This window comes from Ranitomeya variabilis, chromosome 1 (assembly GCF_051348905.1).
Source record: "Ranitomeya variabilis isolate aRanVar5 chromosome 1, aRanVar5.hap1, whole genome shotgun sequence".
In the NCBI taxonomy this organism is placed as follows: Eukaryota; Metazoa; Chordata; class Amphibia; order Anura; family Dendrobatidae; genus Ranitomeya; species Ranitomeya variabilis.
Genome location: NC_135232.1, coordinates 1,049,366,878 through 1,049,386,438, shown reverse-complemented (window position 1 = coordinate 1,049,386,438; position 19,561 = coordinate 1,049,366,878). Strand labels below are relative to the sequence as shown.

The following is a 19,561-nucleotide window of genomic DNA, read 5'->3' as shown; positions in this document are numbered from 1 at the left end:
ACGGATCGTGCCGTCGTAGCGATCAAAATTGCACTGTGTGACAGTACCCTTACTAAAACAAAAATCAATAGGAGAGCTTCTTAAGAATTGTAGTGTAAAGTACAAGACATCAAACTGCAGGTTCATGTTCCCTATAACAGCTTAATAATAAGTACATTTTTTACACATATTACAAAAAAAATTGACTTGCTCCACTCTAAACTTAGTGACTAAAGGCCCCGTCTCACATAGCGATTTACCAACGATCACGACCAGCGATACGACCTGGCCGTGATCGTTGGTAAGTCGCTGTGTGGTCGCTGGGGAGCTGTCACACAGACCGCTCTCCCCAGCGACCAACGATCAGGGGAATGACTTCGGCATCGTTGAAACTGTCTTCAACGATGCCGAAGTCCCCCTGCAGCACCCGGGTAACCAGGGTAAACATCGGGTTACTAAGCGCAGGGCCGCGCTTAGTAACCCGATGTTTACCCTGGTTACCAAAAAAAACAAACAGTACATACTCGCCTTTCGATGTCCAGGTCCCTTGCCGTCTGCTTCCTGCTCTGACAGTGCCGCCGTACACTGAGAGCAGAGCGCAGCAGTGACGTCAGCGGTGCTGTGCTGTGCTCTCACTGTACGGCCGCACTCAGTCAGAGCAGGAAGCAGACGGCGAGGGACCTGGACACCGAAAGGCGAGTATGTACTGTTTGTTTTTTTTGGTAACCAGGGTAAACATCGGGTTACTAAGCGCGGCCCTGCGCTTAGTAACCCAATGTTTACCCTGGTTACCAGTGAAGACATCGCTGGATCGGTGTCACACACACCGATTCAGCGATGTCAGCGGGACCTCAACGACCAAAAAAAGGTCCAGGCCATTCCGACACGACCAGCGATCTCACAGCAGGGGCCTGATCGCTGGTACGTGTCACACATAGCGAGATCGCTACTGAGGTCGCTGTTGCGTCACAAAACTTGTGACTCAGCAGCGATCTCGCTAGCGATCTCGCTATGTGAGACGGGGCCTTTAGCCAATTTTTACCTTAAAGAGGTTTTCCCACAAAAACAAAAGTTAATTGTAATCAATAGATCTTGGAATAATAATTTCCACAATTAGATGTGTTTAAATACAATGTTCCTGTGCTGAGATAATCTTATAAATGTGCCCCTGCTGTGCACTGTGTAATGGCTGTGTCTGACCGTGCAGGAGCATGGTGTGATCATACCACAGCTCCTGGGCAGGTGGAGTGGGTGGGGGAAAAAAAAAAAAAAAAAAAAAAAGAGTATACAGATAGCATATCATGAGATCACAGATAATTGTTTTGTGAGGTAAAACATTTCACTGACTGTATTTAAACAATATTTTACTTCACAGCATATCGGGGGTTATCGGGGGGCCTTTGACCGCCCCTGGCACCTAGTGCTGGGTGTCAGCTGTCAGAATCAGCTGACACCCGGCGGTGATCACCCTCACACCCCATGTGTGCGCGGGCGATCGCTCAGACGAAATATTCCGTCCGTGGTCAAACAGGCCCAGGGCACATGGACGGAATATTACGTCTGATGTCAGAAAGGGGTTAATATCTCCAGAGTTTATACACAGATGACACATATAGTTCAATATCGGAGATCAATGCTCTCCAAACTTGAATATCATTCATTATATATATCCACCCTTTATTATATATCGCCATAGTCCATCATGCACTCCTCATAAGGAACATCTATTAACCCCTTAACCCCCAAGGGTGGTGTGCATGTTAATGACCAGGCCAATTTTTACAATTCTGACCACTGTCCCTTTATGAGGTTATAACTCTGCAATGCTTCAACGGATCAGCGATCTGACATGCAGTGCTGGAAGCGGCCGCCGCCTGCTCTCATTATGTGCTCGCAAGCCACCTCCCTGCAGGACCCGGAAGGACCCCGGAAGGACCCCCCTGGCCATCTTGGATCCCGGGCTTGCAGGAAGAACGGAGGACACCCTCAGAACAACGCGATCACATCGCATTGTTCTGAGGTTCTCAGGGTAGCACGCAGGGAGCCCCCTCCCTGCGCGATGCTTCCCTAAGCCACCGAAATGCTGCAATCATGTTTGATCGCAGTGTTCTGGGGGTTAATGTGCAGGGAGCGGTCCGTGACAGCTCCTGGCACATAGTGCCAGTTGTCAGCTGACACCCGGCCGATCACCTACGATGTACTATCCCGTCTCATGGACGGGATAGTAAGTCCAATGGCAGAAAGGGGTTAATATCTATAGGCATAGAAACCATTTACACTGACAGATGGCTTCTAGGCTCATCTATTAATTCTAACTACAATTTAATAATATAATAACCTGACTTATAATTTATTAGGGACCAAAGTCAGGGAGCACTGAATTTTCTTTGATCTCAACATATCCTGCTCATCAAATCATCAGGAATTAGTGGATCACAGTAGACATACTACAATTCAAGAACTGTGATCTAACGTACAAGTGCTTCTCTCAAACTTAGAATATCATCAAAAAGTTCATTTATTTCCGTTCTTCAATACAAAAAGTGAAACTCATATTATATAAAATCATTACAAACAGAGTGATGTATTTCACGTGTTTATTTCTGTTAATGTTGATGATTATGGCTTACAGCCAATGAAAACCCAAAAGTCATTATCTCAGTAAATTGGAATACTTTATAACACCAGCTTGAAAAATTATTTTAATATCCGAAATGTTGTCCAACTGAACAGTGGCATATCCAGGGGGGGGGCAGCCGGGGCATGGGCCCTGGGCGCAGCCGACAGGGGGGCGCCAGCAGGCCGCCTGATGTGGCGGTCCAAGGAGAAGGCTCCCAGTCATGGGAAAAGAGGTAGAAGAATGGGAAAACAATGTGTGATAAAAATAACTTTTATTCTTTATATAATTAAAATGAAAAGCTTACAGATTTTTTACATACATCTAATGGGGATGTACAGTTGCTTCTCAGAATAGAATATCATCTAACACCTCAGCAGTGCCACAGGCTGATCGCCTCCATGCCATGCCGCATTGATGCAGTAATTGATGCAAAAGGAGCCCTGACCAAGTATTGAGTGCATTTACTGAACATACATTTCAGTAGCAGAGGTGTATCTAGCTCTTCGTGCACCCGGGGCAAAGGATCGGTTCCCCCCCCCCTCTCAGATTTCTGCATCCTATAATGTCCTCAGATTTCTTCTGCCCGATAATGTCTTCAGATTTCTTCTGCCCCCATAATGTCCTGATTCCTGCCCCCATTCCCTCCCTTCCCGGGTGCAGTTGCATGTGGTGGAGAAATCTGAGGAACATATGGGGGGGGGGATGGGGGCAGAAATCAGGACATTAGGGGGGCAGAAGAAATCTGAGCACATTATGGGGTCAGAAATCAGGACATTGCACACATCCAGCCCCCTGGCCTTGCTTCATTCCTCACATAGTAGTATATAGCACAGCCCACATAGTAGTATATAGCACAGCCCACACAGTAGTATATAGCACTGCCCACACAGTAGTATACAGCACTGCCCACACAGTAGTATACAGCACAGCCCACACAGTAGTATACAGCACAGCCCACACAGTAGTATACAGCACAGCCCACACAGTAATATACAGCACAGCCCACACAGTAGTATACAGCACAGCCCACACAGTAGTATACAGCACAGCCCACACAGTAGTATACAGCACAGCCCACACAGTAGTATACGGCACAGCCCACACAGTAGTATACAGAACAGCCCACACAGTAGTATACAGCACAGCCCACACAGTAGTATACAGCACAGCTCACACAGTAGTATACTGCACAGCCCACACAGTAGTATACAGCACAGCCCACACAGTAGTATACAGCACAGACCACACAGTAGTATACAGCACAGCCCACACAGTAGTATACAGCACAGCCCACATAGTAGTATATAGCAGTGGCGTATCCGGTGGGGGCAGCCGGGGCATGTGCCCTGGGAGCAGCCGACAGGGGGGCGCAGCCGACAGGGGGGGCCATCAGGCCGCCTGATGCGGCGGTACAAGGAGAAGGCTCCCAGTCGGCGGAATTCTGCCGCCCCCACACTGAGATGCTTCCGTTCTCTGAGCCGGCTGTCAAATTGATAGCCGGCTCAGAGAAAGTGCTGCGCATTGGTTCTATGTCAGGGGTCTCAAACACGCGGCCCCCGGGCCGCATGCAGCCCCTAAGGCAGGCATCTGCGGCCCGAGGTGCACGCTAGACGAGAGGAGGCAGCACAGAGCTCTGCGACTTTTGCAGCTGCTGGAGAGCCCGCGGTGCACGCTAAAAGAGAGGAGGCGGCACGGAGCTCTGGGACTTTTGCAGCTGCTGGAGAGCCGCCCACAATGCGTCGCCAATCCATGGATACGCAGAGTGACTTCCGACCGTCCAGTGCCCGAAGAATGAGCCGCACATCGCCAAACAGGAAGTGTGCAGCACCTGCCACCTGGAGCAAAGGTTTGCGGGGGGATGCAGAGCCTGGCTGGGAGGACAAGGTATGGGCTCTTATATACTGCGTGGGCTGCTATATACCATGTGGGCTGCTATTTACTAAGTGGACTGCTATATACTATGTGGGCTGCTATTTACTACGTAGGCTTCTATTTACTACGTGGGCTGCTATATACTACGTGGGTTGCTATTTACTATGTGGGCTGCTATTTACTACGTGGGCTGTGCTATATACTACGTGGGCTGCTATATACTAAGTGGGTTGCTATTTACTATGTGGGCTGCTATTTACTACGTGGGCTCTGCTATATACTATGTGGGCTGCTATATACTATGTGGGCTGCTATTTACTATGTGTGCTCTGCTATATACTACGTGGGCTGCTATTTACTATGTGGGCTGCTATTTACTACGTCGGCTGTGCTATATACTACGTGGGCTGCTATATACTACGTGGGTTGCTATTTACTATGTGGGCTGCTATTTACTACGTTGGCTGTGCTATATACTATGTGGGCTGCTATATACTATGTGGGCTGCTATTTACTAAGTGGACTGCTATTTACTACGTGGGCTGCTATATACTACGTGGGCTGCTATTTACTATGTGGGCTGCTATATACTACGTGGGCTGTGTTATATACTGCGTGGGATTCTATTTACTACGTGGGCTGTGTTATATACTGCGTGGGCTGCTATTTACTACGTGGGCTGCTATTTACTATGTGGTCTGTGTTATATACTACGTGGGCTGCTATTTACTACGTGGGCTGTGTTATATACTGCGTGGGCTGCTATATACTATGTGGGCTGCTATATACTATGTGGGCTGCTATATACTATGTGGGCTGTGTTATATACTACGTGGGCTGTGTTATATACTATGTGGGCTGCTATTTACTACGTGGGCTGCTATTTACTATGTGGGCTGTGTTATATACTACGTGGGCTGCTATTTACTATGTGGGCTGTGTTATATACTACGTGGGCTGCTATTTACTACGTGGGCTGTGTTATATACTACGTGGGCTGCTATATACTATGTGGGCTGCTATATACTACGTGGGCTGTGTTATATACTACGTGGGCTGCTATATACTACGTGGGCAGTGCTGTATACTACTATGTGGGCAGTGCTATATACCAGAGGTGTATCTAGCTCTTCCTGCACCAGGGGCAAAGGATCAGTTTGGACCCCCACTCAGATTTCTGCCTCCTATAATGTCCTCAGATTTCTTCTGCCCCATAATGTCTTCAGATTTCTTCTGCCCCCATAAAGTCCTGATTCCTGCCCCCATTCCCTCCCTTCCCGGGTGCAGTTGCATGTGGTGGAGAAATCTGAGGAACATATGGGGGATGGGGGCAGAAATCAGGACATTAGGGGGGTAGAAGAAATCTGAGCACATTATGGGGTCAGAAATCAGGACATTGCACACATCCAGCCCCCTGGCCTTGCTTTAGTCCTCACATAGTAGTATATAGCACAGCCCACATAGTAGTATATAGCAAAGCCCACACAGTAGTATACAGCACTGCCCACACAGTAGTATACAGCACAGCCCACATAGTATACAGCACAGCCCACATAGTATACAGGACAGCCCACATAGTATACAGCACAGCCTACACAGTAGTATACAGCACAGCCCACACAGTAGTATACTGCACAGCCCACACAGTAGTATACAGCACAGCCCACATAGTAGAATATAGCACTGCCCACAGAGTAGTATACAGCACTGCCCACGTAGTATATAGCAGCCCACGTAGTATATAACACAGCCCATGTAGTATATAGCAGCCCACATAGTATATAGCAGCCCACATAGTATATAGCAGCCCATGTAGTAAATAGCAGCCCATGTAGTATATAACACAGCCCACATACTAAATAGCAGCCCACATAATATATAACACAGCCCACATAGTAAATAGCAGCCCACGTAGTAAATAGCAGCCCACGCAGTATATAACACAGCCCACATAGTATATAGCAGCCCACATAGCAAATAGAAGCCCATGTAGTATATAGCAGCCAACGTAGTAAATAGCAGCCCACACAGTATATAGGAGCCCACATAGTCTATAGCACAGCCCATGTAGTAAATAGCAGCCCACATAGTAAATAGCAGTCCACATAGTATATAGCAGCCCACGTAGTAAATAGAAGTCCACGTAGTAAATAGCAGCCCACGTAATATATAGCAGCCAACATAGTATACAGCAGCCCACATAGTATATAGCACAGCCCACGTAGTAAATAGCAGCCCACATAGCCTATAGCAGCCCACATAGTATATAGCACAGCCCACATAGTATATAGCAGCCCACATAGTATATAGTAGCCCATGTAGTATATAGCACAGCCCACGTAGTAAATAGCAGCCCACATAGTATATAGCAGCCCATATAGTATATAGCACAGCCCACGTAGTAAATAGCAGCCCACATAGTATATAGCAGCCCACATAGTATATAGCAGCCCACGTAGTAAATAGCAGCCCACATAGTATATAGCAGCCCATGTAGTAAATAGCAACCCACATAGTATATTGCAGCCCACGTAGTAAATAGAAGCTTACATAGTATATAGCAGCCCACATAGTAAATAGCAACCCACGTAGTATATAGCAGCCCACGTAGTATATAGCACAGCCCACGTAGTAAATAGCAGCCCACATAGTAAATAGCAACCCACGTAGTATATAGCAGCCAACGTAGTATATAGCACAGCCCACGTAGTAAATAGCAGCCCACATAGTATATAGCAGCCCACGTAGTATATAGCACAGCCCACGTAGTAAATAGCAGCCCACATATTATATAGCAGCCCACGTAGTATATAGCACAGCCCACGTAGTAAATAGCAGCCCACATAGTAAATAGCAACCCACGTAGTAAATAGCAACCCACGTAGTAAATAGCAGCCCACATAGTAAATAGCAGCCCACGTAGTAAATAGAAGCCTGCGTAGTAAATAGCAGCCCACATAGTATATAGCAGTCCACTTAGTAAATAGCAGCCCACGTAGTAAATAGAAGCCTGCGTAGTAAATAGCAGCCCACATAGTATATAGCAGTCCACTTAGTAAATAGCAGCCCACATAGTATATAGCAGCCCATGCAGTATATAAGAGCCCATACCTTGTCCTCCCAGCCAGGCTTTGCATCCCCCCGCAATCCTTTGCTCCAGGTGGCAGGTGCTGCACACTTCCTGTTTGGCGACGTGCGGCTGATTCTTCGGGCACTGGACGGTCGGAAGTCACTCTGCGTATCCATGGCGACGCATTGTGGGCGGCTCTCCAGCAGCTGCAAAAGTCCCAGAGCTCCGTGCCGCCTCCTCTCTTCTAGCGTGCACCGCGGGCTCTGCAGCAGCTGCAAAAGTCGCAGAGCTCTGTGCTGCCTCCTCTCGTCTAGCGTGCACCTCGGGCCGCAGATGCCTGCCTTAGGGGCCGCATGCGGCCCGGGGGCCGCGTGTTTGAGACCCCTGGCATTGAACCGATGTGCAGCACTTTCTGAGCCGGCTATCAATTTGACAGCCGGCTCAGAGAACGGAAGCATCTCAGTGTGGGGGCGGCAGAATTCCGCCGACTGGGAGCCTTCTCCTTGGACCGCCGCATCAGGCGGCCTGCTGGCGCCCCCTGTCGGCTGCGCCCAGGGCACATGCCCCGGCTGCCCCCACCGGATACGCCACTGCTATATACTACTATGTGGGCTGTGCTGTATACTACTGTGTGGGCTGTGCTGTATACTACTGTGTGGGCTGTGCTGTATACTACTGTGTGGGCTGTGCTGTATACTACTGTGTAAGCTGTGCAGTATACTACTGCGTGAGCTGTGCAGTATACTACTGTGTGAGCTGTGCAGTATACTACTGTGTGGGCTGTGCTGTATACTACTGTGTGGGCTGTGCTGTATACTACTGTGTGGGCTGTGCTGTATACTACTGTGTGCGCTGTGCTGTATACTACTGTGTGGGCTGTGCTGTATACTACTGTGTGGGCTGTGCAGTATACTACTGTTTGAGCTGTGCTGTATACTACTGTGTGGGCTGTGCTGTATACTACTGTGTGGGCCGTGCTGTATACTACTGTGTGCGCTGTGCTGTATACTACTGTGTGGGCTGTGCTGTATACTACTGTGTGGGCTGTGCTGTATACTACTGTGTGGGCTGTGCTGTATACTACTGTGTGGGCAGTGCTGTATATTACTGTGTGGGCTGCGCTGTATACGACTGTGTGGGCTGCGCTGTATACTACTGTGTGCGCTGTGCTGTATACTACTGTGTGGGCTGTGCTGTATACTACTGTGTGGGCAGTGCTGTATATTACTGTGTGGGCAGTGCTATATACTACTGTGTGGGCTGTGCTATATACTACTGTGTGGACTGTGCTATATACTACTATGCGAGGAATGAAGCAAGGCCAGGGGGCTGGATGTGTGCAATGTCCTGATTTCTGACCCCATAATGTGCTCAGATTTCTTCTGCCCCCCTAATGTCCTGATTTCTGCCCCCACCCCCCCATATGTTCCTCAGATTTCTCCACCACATGCAACTGCACCCGGGAAGGGAGGGAATGGGGGCAGGATTTAGGACATTATGGGGGCAGAAGAAATCTGAAGACATAATCGGGCAGAAGAAATCTGAGGACATTATAGGATGCAGAAATCTGAGAGGGGGGGGAAACCAATCCTTTGCCCCGGGTGCAGGAAGAGCTAGATACACCTCTGCATCAATGCGGCGTGGCATGGAGGCGATCAGCCTGTGGCACTGCTGAGGTGTTAGATGATATTCTATTCTGAGAAGCAACTGTACATCCCCATTAGATGTATGCAAAAAATCTGTAAGCTTTTAATTTTAATTATATAAAGAATAAAAGTTATTTTAATCACACATTGTTTTCCCATTCTTCTACCTCTTTTCCCATGATCTATGATTACTACTGGTGTACATCAATCTGCATTCTGTAAAATGAGATCTGACAACAATATATTATGGATCATGGGGATGCATTATATTGTACGGAGGACAATGGAGGGTGCATTATATTGTATGGAGGACTATGAAAGGTGCATTATATTGTATGGAGGACCATGGAAGGTGCACTATATTGTATGGAGGACCATGGAGGGTGCATTATATTGCATGGAGGACCATGGAAGGTGCATTATATTGTATGGAGGACCATGGAAGGTGCATTATATTGTATGGAGGACCATGGAAGGTGCATTATATTGTATGGAGGACCATGGAGGGCGCATTATATTGTTTGGAGGACCATGGAGGATGCATTATGTTGTATGGAGGACCATGGAAGGTGCATTATATTTTATGGAGGACCATTGAAGATGCATTATATTGTATGGAGGACCATGGAGGGCGCATTATATTGTTTGGAGGACCATGGAGGATGCATTATGTTGTATGGAGGACCATGGAAGGTGCATTATATTTTATGGAGTACCATTGAAGATGCATTATATTGTATGGAGGACCATGGAGGGCGCATTATATTGTTTGGAGGACCATGGAAGGTGCATTATGTTGCATGGAGGACCATGGAGGGTGCATTATATTGTATGGAGGACCATAGAGGGTGCATTATATTGTATGGAGGACCATGGAAGGTGCATTATATTGTATGGAGGACCATGGAAGGTGCATTATATTGTATGGAGGACCATGGAAGGTGCATTATATTGTATGGAGGACCATGGAGGGCGCATTATATTGTTTGGAGGACCATGGAGGATGCATTATGTTGTATGGAGGACCATGGAAGGTGCATTATATTTTATGGAGTACCATTGAAGATGCATTATATTGTATGGAGGACCATGGAGGGCGCATTATATTGTTTGGAGGATCATGGAAGGTGCATTATGTTGCATGGAGGACCATGGAGGGTGCATTATATTGTATGGAGGACCATAGAGGGTGCATTATATTGTATGGAGGACCATGGAAGGTGCATTATATTGTATGGAGGACCATGGCGGGCGCATTATGTTGTATGGAGGACCATAGAGGGTGCATTATATTGTATGGAGGACCATGGAAGGTGCATTATATTGTATGGAGGACCATGGAAGGTGCATTATATTGTATGGAGGACCATGGCGGGCACATTATATTGTATGGAGGACTATGGAGGGCGCATTATATTGTATGGAGGACCATGGATGGTGCATTATATTGTATGGAGGACCATGGAAGGTGCATTATATTGTATGGAGGACCATGGAGGGTACATTATATTGTATGGAGGACCATGGAAGGTACATTATATTGTATGGAGGACCATGGAAGGTGCATTATATTGTATGGTGGACCATGAAAAGTGCATTATATTGTATGGAGGACAATGGAGGGTGCATTATATTGTATGGAGGACAAAGGGCGGTGCATTATACTGTACAGAGGACCAAGGGGTGTGCATTATATTGTATGGAAGACCATGGGGAGAGCATTATATTGTATGGAGGACCATGGGGGTGTTATATTGTATGGAGGACCATGGGGAGAGCATTATATTGTATGGAGGGACCATGGGGGTGTTATATTGTATGGAGGACCATGGGGAGAGCATTATTTTGTATGTAGGGCCATGGGGGCCCAATGATCTCTAGGTAAGCCCCTGTGGCCGGGTACTACACAACTGCCCCTTATTGAATAGGGAGCAGATGTGTAGTACTCAGTTGTGGTCTCTATACAGTAGACGGGTCTGCGCTGTGCACGCATTTAACTGAGCAGTTTCGGCCGTCGCCAGCACCGATAGCAACTGATGGGTTGAGCTTCTGGGTATCGCATCCGCAATGATCAGACATTGATTACCTTTTCTAAAGATAGCCCATCAATATTAATGCAGAGAGAAGCATATAAAAAGTTTGAACATTTCCAGTTTTTCTTCATTTTTGCCTTTTGTCACATTTTAATGAATAGTTTTCTTCTTTTTCTTCTACCTTTAACAATGACTGACATTTCATTTAAATGCCCCCTGATGAATTGTCCATGTTAACGATGTAGCATATTATTCTACTCAGGGGTTGTCCCCCGGTCACCTCCAGCGCCTCTGTTTAGTAAATGTGCCGCACTGGTAAAGTTCAGTGTGGGGAAGGTCACGCTCCTCATCCAGCTGCCATTTGATAAATCAGGCACTTTTTTAACTGTCTTATCTAAGTTTACACCACCTATTAGTTGGCTTGCCCTGTGCCAGGAACATGCTCTATAAGATTGGTGCAATTTCTGGCACTTTGTGCAGAATGATAGTCTCCTCCTCCAACAGACAAACCATGCCCTTCCCCTAACCACACCCCTTCTCATCTAAGCCACGCCTCTTGCCAGACAAGACACATAAAGTGTTGTAAAAACGAGGAGCAGCTCATGAAATACAGTTTTTGCACCACGTAGCTCATTTAGCTGATAAATCTCTCCTACTGACATCTCATTAATAGTTAGATTTGCTTTAAACATTAATTCACAATTTTCTCCCATTACATACATTACCAGCTAGCTTTATACAAATTTAAGAGTAGCACGAGTTCTTTTACCCCCAAAATATCTCTGCAGCGCCCCCAAATAACTGAATGAAAAAAAAAGAGATATATAAGTGTGTGCCCACAGATTATCTGTATAGGTCCATATATTAGCCACTATTACGTGAAATATGTAATAAAATCACCATAGTACAATATTAGTGTTCTGTCCCTTTAAATCTGGACATACATGTGTCACTATGGTAACAGCATTACTAAACAACCAATTGGATTGCTCCGTTTGAATTTGAAAGAAAAAAACGTCTTATGTGGTCAGTTTGTTCCATCTCATCTGAGTGTGAAGACAGACAGCAGCGATCAGTGAGAGATTTCAGGTATAGCACTGCTCTCATATAACGGATGGACCCCACACCCCACCACACACACCCAGCGACCTCCACTCACAGGAATGGTCACATTTATCAGAAAATACGTCATCATTTCCCCAACACATGATACACTGAGACACCAGTGGGGGGCCGGCACCTGTTACATCTCCCATCTGGATGGATCCAGAGACGAGATCCCAATATTTACCCCCTGCTCCGCTCCTCCATGGGGAATGGCCCTGGAGCACGCAGAAAAGCCCGAAGTGCAGTATTGCTAGAACTCTGCACGATATTACATTCTCCATATACACTATATAATAAAGGGGTGCTCCCATTGGTGCAGGTCATCACCAATCTACAGTCATACTCCGACCACTGGGAACGCAGCAATCACCGGAACATGGCACTGTTATCACAGAGCGGCAGTGCCCTCCCCGACAACCGCTCCCGCTCCATTCATTCTCTATGGGGCTGCTGGAGAAAGCCGAGGACAGTGCTCCCACAGTCCCCATAGAGAATAATGGAGCGGCAGTCACATCTAATGGGGATAAAAGTGATTGCTGGAGATCCCAGAGGACGGACCCCGCTGATCTATAAGCCATCACCGAGCCCACGGAGAAGGAGATAACTTGTTCCAACTGATGATTCCCCTGTAATGAAGCTCGTATACAGAACAGTAAATATCCTACACATTTCCCAATTTTGCCCTTCCCCAGCAATACCCCCTAATTTATAGCCAATGTTTCTAAGACCAGAGAAATGTGACCAGTTCCCAAAACCTCTGCTGACCGCTCCTGATGTTTTCTAGGATTTGGATCGGTTTCTACAAGTGGAGATATCAGCGGACACCATGGGGATCGGGCATTCTGCCAGCGCTGGACCAGGTAGTATCCATCACTCTGTGGTATCTGACCCTTCTCTATATTCTTGCTACATGGGTTTCTGTCCATGTCTTTATGGACATATTTTTTTTTACTTTAACACATAAACTTGGTGGTAAAAATTATTTTCGTAACTGAGTTTCACTGAATATTTTGCACGGTTTCCCTCTATGGCCTCTGTGCTGTGCTGTCTATTGCTGGCTGCAGAACTAGGTAACTGAGGATCCATCAGTGAGCTCCTTCTCACAGTCTTAGGAGCTCATGCCGACATCTGAGCACGGACTGATAATGCACGGACTGGTCGCAGGTCAGGAGAGTTTTTAGATCTTTTATAGGTTTTTACCTGAGTGAGTTTTAGCCGATTTATGACCACAGAAAGCATGAAAGTAGAACGTACTGATGTGCAAATTATCTGGGCAGTAATTTTTTTACTAAAAAAGGAAGGCACTTTGCGCATAGACACCTTCCTTCTCTCATAGCAATTTTTGCAGATAAATATTACATGTGTACATTATATAGCATTTCTTTTCCTTTTTCCCATTTTCTATAGCATTAATGCATTTTCAATGTTCTAGAGTAATCAATCTTGGTAAATCATGGTGCAGCCTTTATCGTTTTTCAACTTATACGCTTTTTTTTTCCCTTGGCGCCTGTTCACACTAGCTTGGATGTGCTGGTCTTTTTCTATATTTGTAAAAGCTTAAATTCTCAGTGGAAGCTGATATCACCAGTGAGAACCCGGCCTATGTGTCATCTATAGGGAGAGGAGGACATTATTCACTCCAGCTTCCTGCGGCCCCTCCGGACCACAGACTGCTGTACAGTCGTCTGCATTCTGCTCTATGTGTCAATGGAAGGAAAAACCCATTCTTTGTACTTAGCGGGATGAGGGGCAGCGCGGCGGCCAGTAGTGGCGCTATTCTGTCATGTCCTCGCTGTACGGCTAGGATTGCTCCTAACACCTGGTTGTGTTTTCTTCAGTTTACGTCACACTGGAGGAACACCTGAGAAGACTGGCGGATTGTGTGATGCGTCTCCCGTCACCCCTCTTCCAGAAGGAGCGCCTGATGGTGACCAGCCCCATTGCAAAAAGAAGAAGATATGCCATAACTGAGGAAGAACCAGCCAGGGGGAAAAGGAAAAGGGAAGAAAGAGGCAAGACACTAAAACTGTGCAACTGCCTGGATGAAAAGGAAGAAGAGGAGAAAGCATCAAAGAAAATTAAACTGGGCATCACGGAAAATGAATTAAGACGCAAGACCCTAAAAGAACTGTGCGCCTGGCTGGATGAAGAGGAAGACCAGGAAGAAAAGAAGGAAGAAGAGGAGAAAGCAAAGAAGATGAAACTCCGCATAAGGATCCCTACAAGCAGCACATGAAGCAGGACCAGGCCGACATCAGCCATTACATCAGCCGGTATATGAGAGGAAAGAGGAACATCATGTGGACCGTCCTGCCGGGACCTCTCTGCCGAGAACATCACATACGACAATACCGGCAGGTAAGTATAAAACCACCAGGAATAATAAGAGCAGGATAGTAGTAATATAGCGGTAGTATATCAGTGTTAGTGTAATAAGAGTAATAATATTAGTGATAATAGTAAGAAAGTAATAAAAATAGTAATAATATAACAGTAGTAGGTAGAATAGCAGTGTGATCCAGGGTTCTAGGATTGATCGCCTTTTCCCGGGGTCAAGAAGGAATTTTTCCCCTGAGACACAAATTGGCTGAAGGTGTCCAGGGGTTTTTGCCTTCTTCTGGATCAACACTGTAGGCATAGGATAGTATTAGTACTGATAGGAAAGAAGAATAATAGTGTAATAAATTAGAAGGATATTGATAATAATAGCAATATAAAATAGTTATATCTATAAAAAGAATAAAAACCTAAATAAAAATAATTCTAAAAAAAGTTTGAATAGAAATTTAATAAAATACCAGAATATTAATAATAGTATGAGATCTATAAAAATAACAAAACCTTATATTAAAATACTAATAACTATAGCAGTTGTACAATTCGTAGTATAAGAATTAATAAGATAACTAGTAATAACATTATTAGGTTTGATCCAGGGTTCTAGGACTGATCGCCTTTTCTTGGGGTCAAGAAGGAATTTTTCCCTGAGACACAAATTGGCTGAAGGTGTCCAGGGGTTTTTGCCTTCTTCTGGATCAACACTGTAGGTATAGGATAGTAGTATTAGTAGTGATAGGAAACAAGAATGATACTGTAATAAGATAGGAGGATATTAAAAATAAGAACAATATAAAATAGTTATACCCATAAATAGAACAAAAATCTACATCAAAATATTCATAACTACAGTAGCAATACAACTAGTAGTGTAATACTAATAAGATAACTAGTAATAACATTATTATGTTTGATCCAGGGTTCTAGGACTGATCGCCTTTTCTCGGGGTCATGAAGGAATTTTTCCCCTGAGATACAAATTGGCTGAAGGTGTCCAGGGGTTTTTGCCTTCATCTGGATCAAAATAACATTAGGCATTATTGACTAGGATTTTAGTTAGCCCCAGTTAGTAAGTTAGTGTAGGGACCCATCTGAAGAGGTCGCCTTGACGTTGGCAGATGGGCTCGCACAAATTGATCTCTATGTGCGCTAAGAACCTCATATTAAGGCCAGGGTCACACTTGCGAGTGCAATGCGAAAGACTCGCAGGAATCTCTTGCGTCAATACCCAGCACTGCCGCCAGCACTCGGGACCAGAGTGTGCGGCTGCATAGAAATACATACAACTGCACGATCCGATCCCGAGTGCCGGTGACAGTGCCGGGTATTGATGCGAGAGACTTGTGTGAGTCTCTCGCATTGCACTCGCAAGTGTGACCCCGGCCTAACTTGTAGAGAGAATACAGCAGAAACATGAATTAGAATATATATATATATAATGTATACAGATTCCTAGTGAGGAAATTGTAGGAAAGGAGGGAAAGTGACAGCGGAGCTCACCACGTTGTAGATCGAAAACCAGAGTTTCCAACTGGAGTTCCTCCCGAGGGTAAAATTTTGCAGATGAAATGGTAAAGAAAAGGGAACCCATCCAGGAAAAAGTAAAAAATATGTCTTTATTGAAAAAAATGATTAAAACATTTAAAATAGAGACTTCAGGATCTAATCAGTTTTTTCAATAAAGAAATAACTTGTACTCTATCCTGGACAGTTGTGCTGATGAACTTCCCTTTTATCTACCATATTCCTTAGCACTCGCAGACTTCTATTGTAGTCTTTGTTATAAACTGTTGTGCTGCACCAAAAGCATCAGGTATAAGGAGCTCGTAACTAGCGACGGTGTTACAGTGACAGGGCCGGACATACCGCCGATACAGCTGCACCGGGGACCGGAGGTGCAGGGGGCACTTGCAGGGTGGCTAATAATGAGGGCAATCTGGCCTGTGTGTCTGAGCCCGAGGCTCCGGAGGGCCCAAGGCCAGATTGTCCTCATGTGCAGTGAGCAATCTCTGCAGCGCTGCTGCCTACAGGAGAAAATGGCAGAGGAGCTTCAGAAATCCGTCCTCAGCTTTCTCTCTGACACAGGCGTGTGAGGCTGGATTACGTCAGGAAGCAGCGCGTGCCTGTGTCAGAAAGAAAGTTGATGATAATGACAATACTGCTGGGGAAGGGAGAGTTGAGTGGTGTTGTTTTTGCTTTTTACCAATACACGAGAGAGAACAATGATGTATGTGGGGTAAAGGACAATGATGGGGTAGGGGAGAGGACAATGAGGGGGTTGGGGAGAGGACAATGAGGGGGTGGGGCAGATGATAATGAGGGTTGTAGGGGACATGGCAATAAGGAATGTATGAGAGATGACAATGAGGGAGGTGGGAGAGAGGACAATGACGGGGATGTATTAGGATGGGTATAAAGGGGACTTATAATGGACTTATGAACAGGGGAGAGGGAGGAGGACAATAGATATGGATGTAAATTGAATTGGGATGGTGGAGACCGTGCTAAGTCACTGGTATCGTCCTCCCCATCTCACAATTCATTATGACACTATCAGAGACTTAAAATGTATTGGGAAGTGGGAGAGGAGGTGATAAGGTACATAGGAGCCTTTATAATGAATTGAAAGTTGGGAGAAGATGCTGTCAGGGACTTGTAATGAATTGGGAGGGGACGGAGGATGCTCAGTACCTGATGGCGTCTTCTCCCACCCTAAATTCATTTTGATGCTATCAAGGACTTATAATGATTGCTGAGGGGACACAGGACAGGGACTAAGGCTATGTGCCCATGTTCAGGATTTGCAGGAGAAAATTCTGCTGCGTGTCCTAATGGCAGCCCTCCCCCGTACATAATAAAGTAATAAAGGGGGGGAGGGTCTCATGGCAACACGGGCCCTTGTATCAAATTCAATTGTATTTGGTTTTGGTTATCATAAGGTCTGTCAGAGCAAGGTCAAACTGAGGTGAATAAGTTAGCTGTGGTTACCCATCAGCAGTATAAACCGGTCATAACCAGTTTATGGCGCCTTTTGTAATTGGTCTCCTAATCAAGGATTTACGAAATGGGGGGGCTTAAATAAGATATATAAAGCCCTGTTTGGGCTGGTTTTCCCCATACCGTGGTTTATGAAGAAACTGAAGATCCCACCCTCCCTCCCCATATGTTCTATAATTATTTTTGGTGGGAAAATCGTCCAGTCTATGGGTGGATTGTTTTTTTCGTGGTTGAGCTTTTGGACATTTTGTGAGTTAATTTATCTAAGTATTTACTATTAAATCTTAAGTAACCCTAAATAAACATCACGGCCATTTCTTCCAAGGATTGTGTTGTGTTTTTATTTAATGGTATGAATGGGTCTTGTGTTGCGTGAGTATGTCATTTTTTTTTTTTATTTCAGCAGCAGATATACTGTACAGTTAATAATATCAGCATAAACTGCATTTTATGGGCCCATAATCTACTTTTATGCAGCATTATATGGGGCAAACATCTTTATGGAGCATCTTATGGGGCCATAATCAACATTTGTGCAGCACTATATGGGGCAAATGTCTCTATGGAGCATCTTATGGGGCCATAATCAACATTTGTGCAGCACTATATGGGGCAAATGTCTCTATGGAGCATCTTATGGGGCCATTATTAACCTTTGTGCAGCATTATATGAGGCATATTTTAATATGGATCACCTCATGGGGCCCATCATAAACTTTATGGAGCATTATATGGGGCGTATTTTGTATGGAGCATCTTATGGGGCCATAATGAACAGTATGGAGCATTATATGGGGCTCCTGATTCAATATGGATATTCAAAAACACTTAACCTACTGATGTCTCAATTAATTTTACTTTTATTGGTATCTATTTTTATTTTTGACATTTACCGGTAGCTGCTGCATTTCCCACCCTAGGCTTATACTCGAGTCAATAAGTTTTCCCAGTTTTTTGTTGCAAAATTAGGGGTCTCGGTTTATACTCGGGTCGGCTTATACTTGAGTATATACGGTACTTTTGTTGCATATTTCGCTGCTCATTAGTATGGGTGAAATACAGTGCAAGAATTGACATAATATGAAAATGTTAATCTGCTGCAAATCAGCAAGGAAAAATTAAGAAACATGTGAATGAGCCTTCAGGGATCTCATTCACTCCGCTTGTACAATAAAACCTTGCATCTCATTGTATTTATTTTTTTTAATCGGACATCACTTACACTGACATCTACTATTCCAATACGCTACCTTCCTACCTATAAAGCTATTCTGTACTTTTTTTTTTAAACAAAATCTGGCTCACACTGTAAAGTCTGCTATTCTAACACACTACCTCGCTATCTAGGAAATTACACTGTACCAACTACTATTTCTCTAAAAAAAATCAGGTGTCACTTATACTGCGACGTCCGCTACTTTAACTAGCTAGAGAAAGATAAAGTCCTTTGGTACAGACTCTGATCATCAGCGATACTGATCGGAGCGCTACGACCACGGGAAGAGCACGAAAGCTCAGCGTAGGACGCCGTGTACACGGAATAAGGGCAACAAAAAGTGTACAAAATATACAATTGGGAGTGGGGGTTTGGGGACTGGAACAGGGATTGGGGAACTGCTGCGGCTGTGATCACAGATCAGACACACAGCACAGGAGAACCCAGCAGGATCGCACTGGCCACCAATGATTTTTCTTTCTCTCAAGCACTATAAAACCAGTCTGCACGCAAACTCTGGGGTAAAGATGGCGTGAAGAGTGGGGATCGCTATTTTAGATTAACCCCTTTGGCACTGATTGGTCAAGAATGATTATTCAGCCAATCAGCGCCAAAGGGATCAATCGGGAGAGGCGACGTCGCAATCAACCCACCTACTGTGACTGCTGTGATCGGTGCTGTGTC

At 45.3% G+C, this 19,561-nt stretch overlaps 2 protein-coding genes across 3 annotated transcripts in view; one reads left to right on the top strand and one right to left on the bottom strand.

The window, feature by feature from the left end:
- LOC143785399 (uncharacterized) overlaps window positions 1-15,749 on the top strand; it is a 61,953-nt gene extending 46,204 nt beyond the window's left edge. Inside the window, exons 2-3 of the mRNA XM_077274232.1 lie at window positions 13,112-13,187; window positions 14,166-15,749. Coding sequence (XP_077130347.1) covers window positions 13,112-13,187; window positions 14,166-14,563 — 474 coding nt within the window. The 3' untranslated portion in view covers window positions 14,564-15,749. The remainder of the gene's footprint in view (window positions 1-13,111; window positions 13,188-14,165) is intronic.
- SCFD2 (sec1 family domain containing 2) overlaps window positions 1-19,561 on the bottom strand; it is a 654,831-nt gene that overhangs the window by 270,148 nt on the left and 365,122 nt on the right. The gene's annotated exons all lie outside the window — the stretch shown is intronic.